Source organism: Lycorma delicatula, chromosome 11, assembly GCF_047948215.1.
Source record: "Lycorma delicatula isolate Av1 chromosome 11, ASM4794821v1, whole genome shotgun sequence".
NCBI classification, from domain to species: Eukaryota; Metazoa; Arthropoda; class Insecta; order Hemiptera; family Fulgoridae; genus Lycorma; species Lycorma delicatula.
This window is the reverse complement of record NC_134465.1, coordinates 41,230,573-41,242,733: the sequence shown is the minus strand read 5'-3', so window position 1 is coordinate 41,242,733 and position 12,161 is coordinate 41,230,573. Positions and strand designations below refer to the sequence as shown.

The window sequence follows — 12,161 nt, the reverse complement described above, 5'->3', positions numbered from 1 at the left end:
GGTGGTTGGAAATAGATAGGGTCAACGACCGCTTCATATAACCGAAGTCCTTTCCCGTTCCACTCGCTGTATATATACGCTTTATATATATATATATATATATATATATATTTGCTCTTCGTGCCTTTACGTATAACACGACCGACCCGCCGATTCAGCCCCTCTTGCTTTTCTACCGCCGTTACTAGTACTGAACAGTGACGTACTTCTGTAACACGCTTGATTCAACGACCGCATACCGCCGCCTTTTGTGTCTTACATCATATTACATACACGCATAAACCGCTATCTCTCTCTCACTCTCTCTCTCTCTTTCTCTCTTAACTCCTTTCTCTGTATTTCTTTATCGTTCTGTACTTCTTTCCCTACGCGCGCTTAGTGGGAATTTTCAAAGAATATAATCTACTTTTTGAGAATCCTCGAACAATGAAAAATATAACGTTTTATAAATTATTGGTATTTATTTCTGTTAACACAAACAATTTTTTTTAATAATTTTAGTTTATTATTTTTTTTTTTAAATTAAATATCAAATCAAAATCTAAATCAATTTTAATAAAATTTGTAAAAAAAAATCTTTGTTACAAGACGAAAATAATTATCCGAGTAATTTCCTCAATTTAACTCTCTGACAATCATTTTTTAACACGATGAGTATTTACGATTTTTTTTTGTATTGATATCAATTTAAATCTCAAGAATTGTTTAATCAATCCTTAATAAATTTTTTATTAATACTAGAAGAAGGTCTATGGCCTGCCACAAACATGTTACATGGTTTATGTTTCATTACACATGATTTTGTTAAATGCGCCAACTGTAACTAAATAACGTTCATGAATTTAGCGTACTAACAACAACAAAACCCTTTACAACGAAGAGCTTCAAAATTCTGATCTTTTTTAACTTTTTCTTGAGTTGTGATTTTTTAACACGGTTCTAACCCCAATCTTTTCCTTTATTATCCCCAAAACACCAATACAATTTTAAATAAATATTTATAAACAAAACCTAAAAAATAAATTGAAAATAAACAATTAAAATATAAATCGAACAATTATATATAATTTTACTAATGGAGTAATGATGCTTGTGTACAGTGCGTGTCTAAAAACAACGATCCTTCGATACATGAAACAATGGTCAATTCGAATGGTTTTACTTCAATGGAGGCGTCCAAACACGCAAACAAATAAGCAAAAAACTCATAGTTAAACAATTTAAATAATTTTTTTTAAAAATTGAAAAATTTCTTAGATGAATCAGTCGTTTTTGAATAACTCGCATCTCAACGCTTTATTGTGAACGATTCGGAAACCTCGCTTCATTCAAAATAAAAATGTGAACGCATACAAAAAACAAACAAACCCACCATGCTTCTAGATACGAATAATCCAGTTAAATTATTATACATGCTATCTTAAAAAAGTTCGAGTATTTGTACTTTTTGAATATTTTGTGACGACCAAAACGAAGAGTAAAAAACCAAATTTGCGGAAACTGAGACCCTGTAGAAAAACGTTACAGCGAAAAAACGTGGAAATTTACGCAGGTTTATTTTATTTTTGCTCAATATCTCCTTTTCTATCTACCGTAGAGCAAAATTTGCTACGATTTTATCTCTCTAACTTTTTGATACATACAATACTTTTTGAGCTAAAAAGCTTTGAAGGTTTGAAGCTTTGAAGGTGAATTTCTGTTAAATAATTAAAAACAACATTTTTCATAATTATTGATCGACTGAAATTTCACCGGGGGAACTGAAATCCGCGCGAAACTTTTCGCTAGCCGTAACTCGATATCAAAGAGTTTTTGGACATGCGTTTGTATTATCTTTTTTACTTATTTCAAGCTCTATAATCAGTTTCCAGGTTATTTCTCTTTCCTTTTGATTCAGCTGCATATTTACACTATTATATAAACAGAAAAGAGGTTTTTGTTTGTTGGAAATAAACAAAAAACCTACCCGATCAATCGCAACCAAATTTTTACCCATGTTTCTTGACATAACTGAGAAGGTTTTTGGAAATGTTCTTTCTCGAAAAATTTCGAAAAAACCTATATATATATATATATATATATATATATGTGTGTGTGTTTTTTTCCGAAATATTTATATATAAATATGTTTATTCAGTAAATTCGGGATAATCGAATCACTTTGGGACCGGAGCTAAACGGCCCTTTTAAACGTCTGGTCCTATTAAGCGATATTAACGAAAAATGAGGAGCTGTGCACAAATTCGGTATACAGATGTATTCTAATTTTTAAACTAGAATTAGCGATTTACTGTTCTCGATTTTATTTTTAACATTAAGATTACATGAGCAATATTATAAATTACAACATAAAAATGTAAATACTCTAATAAAATACTTCCTTGTTCATTCCCGTTTGGATTATGGTTGTGTCGCCTATTCCTCAGCTCGTCAAACCGTACTTAAGATGCTGAACAGTGTGCATCATTCTTTTCTTCGGCTTGCCACGGGTGCGTTTAAATCGAGCCCTATCGCAAGCTTACTTGTAGACAGTGGCGAGCCATCACTTTGGGATAGATGAGACCAGCTTTTGTTATTTTATTTTGCCCGTCTCAGCGGACAGCCGAATCACCCAGCTTTTGACCCGGTTCTTAAGAATCCTAATTTGAGGAAGTATGAGGACCGTCCATGTTGTACTGCGCCTGTGGGTGTCCGTACACGACGTCTGCTGCAGCGTATGAATGTTGGCACTCCCTCGTTCTTTCCATCATGTCCGTGCTCGAATCCCCCATGGAGAATAAACCGTGTAAATTTTACGTTTGATCTTACAACGTATGATAAACAATCAACGCCACCTATTGTTTACCAGCAGGTGTTCCAGTTTCTCCTCACCAAGTCGAACCCAGACGTGGTGGTATACACTGATGGGTTGAAGCATGACGGTAACGTTGGTTGTGCTTTTGTTTTCAATGAATAGACTTATATGTTTGGCCTACCCGGTGTTACGAGTGTGTTCTCCGCGGAACTACTCGCTGTGGATAGGGCTCTAAGTATCGTTGGCCCTAAATATAGGAACATTCTTATTTGCAGTGACTCGTACAGTGCTCTCCAGGCGTTGGAAAACCTTTATTCCGGACATCCTGTCGTCGTTGGCATTTATGATAAAATCGCTGAGTTAGAAAAACGAAACAAGAGGGTAGGTTTTTGCTGGATCCCTAGCCACGTTGGGATTCTTGGTAATGAGAGGGCAGATTCTGCTGCGAAAGATGCGTGTATTCAGCCTCCTTTCACCACCCGAGTTACTACCTTTGATTTTATTAATCATATAAAACAATCGCTGCGAGCAAGGTGGCAAAGTGGCTGGACGGCTGCCGTCGATAGTAAACTTCGACGGATTAAAGACTCAAGTGTTTCCGTGGGGCTCCTCTTGCAGGAACTCTCGTCGTGAGGAAGTGGTCCTCTGCCGGTTACGGTTGGGGCATACGAGGATCACACACGAATATCTAATGTCAGGAGGAGACCCACCCTTGTGCACACGATGCAACTGCCGCATGACTGTACACCACATTCTCGTGGACTGCGTATGTTATGCGGCGTTGCGTTGTCAATTTAATATACCCAGCAGCATTCGTGATATCTTGGGCAATGATGGTAGGGTTTTGGAACGAATGTTTCTCTTTTTGCATAGTACTGGGTTACTGCAAAGGATTAATATACTTATATATGTTTTTTCTGTAAGGAGAGTTTTTTAATAATTTTAACCTTTATTTTCGATTTGATTTTTTAGTTCTATGTGTTTAATTTTACTATCCGGGGTGGGGATTTTTGCACAACCCATCATAGTTAGGTAAGTTTTTATACTTTCTTTATTCTATTATTTTATCAGCTTTGTCTGTGATATTAGTTTTGGGTTTTATTTTGCCTTCTCGGCTTGTTTTAGTAAATTTTTATTATATGATTAATATTACCTTTGCACCTTGTATAGCTTATTATTTTGGAGTTATATTACCCTTTTAATAATAACTACCGGGCGATGATAACGCCCAATCGTTTTTCGCCCACAAACAACAAAAAAAAATAAAATGTAAAATACAATACATTACTTAATATCCTTTTTCATTACATAGCTTCATATAAAATCAGGCCTATTACATTTAAAAAGAACTACTGTTAAGGAACAATGCCTTACTGAATAGTTTTTGTAATAAAAAAAAAACAAAATAACGATTGATAAACAAAATAGAGGTACAAAATACAGTTATAGTTGCTAGTTATGAATAGTAAAATTAAAAAAAATCCTTTAATATTTCTTACTTGTTGAAAAAAGTTTTGAAAAAATTATTTTATTTTGCGTCTATCTTTTAATACTTAGCGTTCTACAAATTTCGCACAGACTCTTAATTCTTCTAGCGGGCTTCCTTCACTACCTTCTTGTATAAAATACTGCTGAAGTCCGTCAATGAATTTTTTTTCAACTTTTATAGATACGCGCTTGATATCGGGTTCGTTGTCATCTTCTTCAATCTCTTCCAGTTGTCGAGTACCAGTATTGTTTTTAATTATTTCTTCATCATCGGTTTCATTCTCATCATAGCATTCTATTTTTTGGTCTGTATTTGAAAACTCTTCAAACTTTTCGACCTGGTGCTGCAAATAAAACGTAATCATTGTCATTAGCATCGATTGTTTCAGTTTCATCAACGGTATTCACTTTTAAACCGCTTTTAGTAAAGCGATTTCTGGTAGTGCTACTTTTTACTTCATCCCAACTATCCGATACGAACTGAATAGCCTGTAACGAATTTATACGTGGACTAAATCTTTAGCCGTAGCCGAGGAAAGCAATGTATTTCCTTCAATTTCTAGTAAAATGTAACTTATTAGTTTACGTTGGTAAATAAATTTTTTATTATTCCCATGTCAAGTGGTCGAATTAAACACGTCGTATTCGGTGGCAGAAACTCATTTTGAATGTTTCGTAAATCTACATTAGGATGGGCAGCATAGTTATCATCAATAAACCGACAAATATTTGTTGATTGTTTTTTCTGTAACGCGATGTCCCAAGCGCTCAGTCAATCGCAAAAAATTAGACTCGTCATTCAGGCCTATTAATTAAAATAGTAATGCACAGGTAAACTCTCCATTCTAACCCGCCCAAAACATCGTGGTTTACCTGGTTTACCGATAACAAGAAGTTTTAATTTGTCATCGTCGGACGTATTCCGGCTCCTGGAATAGACGGAATACCTGTAGAATTACTGCGCAGTGCAGGTGAGGAAGCGATTGATAGATTATACAAACTGGTGTGTAATATTTATGAAAATGGGGAATTTCCATCAGACTTCAAAAAAAGTGTTATAGTTATGATACCAAAGAAAGCAGGGGCAGATAAATGTGAAGAATACAGAACAATTAGTTTAACTAGTCATGCATCAAAAATCTTAACTAGAATTTTATACAGAAGAATTGAGAGGAGAGTGGAAGAAGTGCTAGGAGAAGACCAATTTGGTTTCAGGAAAAGTATAGGGACAAGGGAAGCAATTTTAGGCCTCAGATTAATAGTAGAAGGAAGATTAAAGAAAAACAAACCAACATACTTGGCGTTTATAGACCTAGAAAAGGCTTTCGATAATGTAGACTGGAATAAAATGTTCAGCATTTTAAAAAAATTAGGGTTCAAATACAGAGATAGAAGAACAATTGCTAACATGTACAGGAACCAAACAGCAACAATAACAATTGAAGAACATAAGAAAGAAGCCCTAATAAGAAAGGGAGTCCGACAAGGATGTTCCCTATCTCCGTTACTTTTTAATCTTTACATGGAACTAGCAGTTAATGATATTAAAGAACAATTTAGATTCGGAGTAACAGTACAAGGTGAAAAGATAAAGATGCTACGATTTGCTGATGATATAGTAATTCTAGCCGAGAGTAAAAAGGATTTAGAAGAAACAATGAACGGCATAGATGAAGTCCTACGCAAGAACTATCGCGTGAAAATAAACAAGAACAAAACAAAAGTAATGAAATGTAGTAGAAATAACAAAGATGGACCGCTGAATGTGAAAATAGGAGGAGAAAAGATTATGGAGGTAGAAGAATTTTGTTATTGGGGAAGTAAAATTACTAAAGATGGACGAAGCAGGAGCGATATAAAATGCCGAATAGCACAAGCTAAACGAGCCTTCAGTAAGAAATATAAGTTGTTTACATCAAAAATTAATTTAAATGTCAGGAAAAGATTTTTGAAAGTGTATGTTTGGAGTGTCGCTTTATATGGAAGTGAAACTTGGACAATCGGAGTATCTGAGAAGAAAAGATTAGAAGCTTTTGAAATGTGGTGCTATAGGAGAATGTTAAAAATCAGATGGGTGGATAAAATGACAAATGAAGAGGTATTGCGGCAAATAGATGAAGAAAGAAGCATTTGGAAAAATATAGTTAAAAGAAGAGACAGACTTATAGGCCACATACTAAGGCATCCTGGAATAGTCGCTTTAATATTGGAAGGACAGGTAGAAGGGAAAAATTGTGTAGGCAGGCCACGTTTGGAGTATGTAAAACAAATTGTTGGGGATGTAGGATGTAGAGGGTATACTGAATTGAAACGACTAGCACTAGATAGGGAATCTTGGAGAGCTGCATCAAACCAGTCAAATGACTGAAGACAAAAAAAAAAGGACGTATTCGTGCAACAAAACACAATAATTCGAACCGTTAGTTTTTTTTTAGTTAGATAACACGATGTGTTTATTACAGAGAGGCCCACGATTAAAATTAATTACGGGAAAACGATAACAACGTCACCATACACCATGAACTATGGACTCGCAATGAAGAAATTAAAAACATTTTGCTCGTCGTAACTACATGATGTCAACTGTGTCGCCACGCACTACGTACTGTGCAGACCAGTGATAAAAGGAAGTCACCTCCCTCAATACAACATTCAACAACAGTCGAGCGATTTAAATCGCTAATAAAATTGTGATATTTTAGAAATAAAAGAACGAAACGAACGAGCTAGTGAGCCTTCTAAGCGGCATTTTTCTAAGCCGACGTAATTTTACATGAATTATACCAATACGTTTCTGTTTTAACAAAAATGCCCCAATTACAAGGCTGCCCCGAATAACCGGTGGTTCTATTAACCTAAATCCACTGTATATATAAATATATATTTCTTGGTTGAAGCTCAGACTTTAATGAATAGAATTAATAAATTTGAACTGAATAATTAAAATCAATCGAATAAATAATATTGCATAATAATATAATAAAATAAAGTAATCTATCTATACTATTAGATAAAGAGGAAGAGGGTTTTTTTATTTTTTAGGGTAAATAAAATAATTACCCGATCAATCGCAACCAAAATATAAAATAAAAAGATGGGCCGCTACGGGAAATGCAAGTAACCGTATAACGCGAGCGAAGCTCCGACGGAGAGCTAGTATATGTATATAACCTATGACACTCCCGGTAACGTAAGGATTCCAATGCGGGAGTCATATATTTAAATCGGTTCAGTCGTTGAGCTGCTACGATGGAACAAATCTACATACACACACCCTAAATACACTACACTCCTTTTTGGGCAGTCGTATAAAAATTATTATATCACGACTTCTTACGTAAACGAATGTCGTAATTTATTGTTGCCAACGGCTATTTAATTAATGTAAATATAATTAATTTTTTTTTGTCTTCAGCCATTTGACTGGTTTGACGCAGCTTTCCAAGATTCCCTATCTAGTGCTAGTCGTTTCATTTCGGTATACCCTCTACATCCTACATCCCTAACAATTTGTTTTACATATTCCAAACGTTGCCTGTCTACACAATTTTTTTTTCCTTCTACCTGTCCCTCCAATATTAAAGCGACTATTCCAGGAGGTGGCCTATAAGTCTGTCTCTTCTTTTAGCTATATTTTTCCAAATACTTCTTTCTTCATCTATTTTCCGGAACACCTCATCATTTGTCACTTATCCACCCATCTGATTTTTAACATTCTCCTATAGCACCACATTTCAAAAGCTTCTAATCTTTTCTACTCAGGTACCCTGATCGTCCAAGTTTCACTTCCATATAAAGCGACGCTCCAAACATATACTTTCAAAAATATTTTCTTGACATTTAAATTAATTTTTGATGTAAACAAATTATATTTCTTACTGAAGGCACGTTTCGCTTGTGCTATTCGGCATTTTATATCGCTCCTGCTTCGTCCATATTTAGTAATTCTACTTCCCAAATAACAAAATTCTTCTACCTCCATAATCTTTTCTCCTCCTATTTTCATGTTCAGTGGTCCATCTTCGTTATTTCTACTACATTTCATTACTTTCGTTTTGTTCTTGTTTATTTTCATGCGGTGGTTCTTGGGTAGGACTTCATCCATGCCTTTCATTGTTTCTTCTAAATCCTTTTTACTCTCGGCTAGAATTACTATATCATCGGCAAATCGTAGCATCTTTATCTTTTCACCTTGTACTGTTACTCCGAATCTAAATTGTTCTTTAACATCATTAACTGTTAGTTCTATGTAAAGATTAAAAAGTAACGGGGATAGGGAACATCCTTGTCTGACTCCCTTTCTTATTACGGCTTTTTTTTTCTTAATTAAATCTATATCCTGAAATAATATTGAACAGCTGAATTTTGTTTTCATATCATATTATTACTTGTTTAATAGCTGATTTTCGAAGATGAAGTTTCTGAGGTTGAAATCCTAGTAAAAAGTAGTTGCTTTTATACGGATTTGAATGTTAAGACAATGGATACCGGTGTACTTTGGTGGTTGAGGTCCAATTAATCATACATTTCAGGAATGGTCGGTCTGAGTGTGTACAAGACTACACCTCATTTATATGTCACACATATCATCTTCATTGGGCCGTGGTGGAGGGGATGTTTATTGTTCACTAGTTGAACATACACATTATTAAAATAAATTAAATGTTATGTTGTTTTATGCGTTTCATAGAAAACTACAACAGAAGGGCGTTTATTTTAATACAATTAATTTTTAATTTGTATTAATTTTCTTTTTTTTATATTTGTACAGCACTACGTATGATTAACAAAATGAGTTTTAACGAAAGTTAACTAATAAATTTTTTATTTGAATTGCTACATAATAGTGCATTTTATTGATAACATTATTGTAAGATAAATTATCCGTGACGGAGTAGTAGCGCCTGGGCCATCTGCATGGTATTTTTCATACGTTAAAAAATTCCATTTCTATAATCCACGTACAAGTCTCAAGCTTATGTAGAAATATATTAAAAAAAAAAAAATATATATATATATATATATATACACAAACATTAAATATAAGATAAAAGATATTCGTGATTAAAATCCATATCGATTGTTTAAATGTAAACACATAAAATAATGTTAAGATATATATATTAAATATAAAAAAAATATTTTGTTAATTATTTATTTTATTAACATAAAAATTATTTTGAAGAAATTCACTGTGCAGCGCTGCTATTTAAATTTAATTTGACCACATATATGTACATGTTAAACAGGATACAGAAAAATGTTTTTTTTTTAGTTTTATATTAAATGAATTTATGGGAAGATTTTTTTTACATGGTTTGATTATTTATTAAAAAAAAAATGGAACAGAAATATAAAAGAGCCTTTCTCATAACCGAACCAAATCGGTGTATATATATATATATATACATATGAGAACGAAATAACGATGGAAACAGAAAGAAACAAAGTAGAACTGGCCTTTCAACTCGTCAAAAACACTTACAATAAAAAATCTCTATAATTGAATGAAAACACTATTATACATGAATCAAACCGGAAGCCCTATGTGCCGCCGAAACATTATCCATCACTGACTACGGCCCGATCAACAGATGGAGCTCAAAAAAGGGAATATCTTAATAAAAGTCCTAGGCTCCAAATTCCAAAACAACAAACTTATCCGCATCAAAAACGAAACCCAATAAAAAAGAAATAAGTTGAAAACAACTTTAGCCGACCGTTACTCGGCTAAAGCCGCGTTCCGGGAAAGTCCAACAACTGTGGGTTGTTTTTGATGCACGACTTACACACACAACTTAATTTAAAATATTTATCATTTTATTTAAATATATTTTTTTAATTTGTTTAAATAAATTATTCCATTAAAGGGCGCGCGCATGCTGTATTTAATTCGGGCATATGTGCCCGAATTACTAGCGGTGACGGTCATCACTAAGTAAACCAATGTAATTTTACAACTTACATAGAACAAATTTTTCTTGCACGGTCGGCAAGCTGGTGTAGTCGCGTTGCTTTACGCACCAGTTCCGAGTCGACCGGATGATCCAACAGCATTCTTTCGGGTAAGGGTGCGAATTTGAAAATTTTTTTTGCAAATATTGTTATTTTTTTAATCGTTAACAAATGCGCCTAAGTAAAGTATGACCTTAATCAAGCGAAATCTGGAGATACTAAGGGTGGTGACCTTGTTGTACAGCCTCACCTCCTTGACCTTTTATATTGAAAATCTAATGCCATCAATGCTCCTTATATAGAAGTATACCTATACTTATCTAGTATGTACCGGACTGGACAAAATCGCTCCAATAGTTCTGGAGATATAAGATGATTTAGAGGCCGACACAAAACATGTACATATGAACATTAACATCCGGAAAATTTCTATCCAGTTTTTTTTTGTTTTTTGGGCTCCGTAGGTGTCAAAACGTGAAGAACCGATGAAAACCGCTTGTGCCAAAATCGGACCGATTACAATACTATTCTTTCTAGAGCTTTAGCGCTATCTAGACGGGAAAATTAAAATACAAAACATTCAAAAATTTATAAAACTATTTTTTTCCACGATTCTTCAAAATTGTATTTTATTTTTATTCAACAATAAAAATCAAATGTTAAAAGTTGCTTTTAATTTTTGCTGACTTCAAAGAATCAAAATTTAAAGACGAATTAAAAAAGTATTATTATTTTGTTTATACCTTGGAAAAACATAAAAGTAAAAACCGACAGGTTTTTTATATTATTAATTTCATTATATTAAAGAATTTCTTACAATTTTATTTACAATATAATGTAATATTAATTCATAATATTTATACATTAAAATTGTTATATTGTTATTAATACTATTATTATATTATCTATTTTGAATTTGTAATTTTTTCCTGTTTCAGACAGTTAGATCAAAATGAAATAGTGAAGGTAGAAGCTGGAAGTTTTAAACATTTAACGCAGTTACATACATTACGATTAGAAAATAATAAATTGCGAACGTTACCGACTGAAGCGCTAGCATCGCTTACACAACTTGAAGCTTTGTAAGTTAGGTTTCATTTTGTTACCTTAGTGTGTACGTATATTTTTACGTAAGATATTTACGTTTTAATTTTTTTTTTATTTATACGATATATAAATATTTAAATTAAATTAGGAATGTTGTTCTTACAATTATGTGAATTCCGTGAAATCCAGTTGTTAAAAAAAATTATCCAGTTTGTCGTTAACACTACTAATAATAATAAAATAAAGAAAGAAGTGGTTCAGCCGTTATAATTGGTTGTAAGAAATCGCGTCATTTTTTATTTAATTTTTTTATCTCAAATACATGACATAGCCCACCTGGTTTATTAGAAAAAATTGGAATGGTCGACCTGAGTGTGTACAAGATTACATCTCATTTATATCATCCTCATCATACTATGGAGAGGGAATGGTTGCTTGTTGTTCTCTAGTTGAACAGATTGAAGGTACACATTAGAAAAATAAAAATATGAAGATATAAAAAAAATAGATGAGATGCAGTATATACTAATAATACATTCACATATTTTAGATTTTTTTCCCCCAGTTTTTCGAAGAAAAGTACGTTATTACTTTCGGTGGTACGGTGAGATTTGGGGTGAAATTGAATCTCTTTATGTTTTGAGATATGAGAAGTACGAAAATACTATATTAATGTACAAAATTTTGTGGCTCGAAAATCTCCAAAAATATTTGATTAAATTCATTTAATTGTATATATGCTTAGTAGTATATCTGAAGTTGTGCATCAGAAAATTTTATGGAGATTGATTGAGTCGTTCTTCAGCTACGTTCAAAAGGTTGACAACAGACAACATAATCTCAAATTGAGGTTATGTTGAATTTGAATTGGTCTTCC

General features: G+C 33.2%; 1 protein-coding gene across 1 annotated transcript in view; it reads left to right on the top strand.

The window, feature by feature from the left end:
- Positions 1-12,161, top strand: part of rk (G-protein coupled receptor rickets) — a 354,008-nt gene that overhangs the window by 252,959 nt on the left and 88,888 nt on the right. The window contains exon 5 of the mRNA XM_075378867.1: positions 11,176-11,319. Coding sequence (XP_075234982.1) covers positions 11,176-11,319 — 144 coding nt within the window. The remainder of the gene's footprint in view (positions 1-11,175; positions 11,320-12,161) is intronic.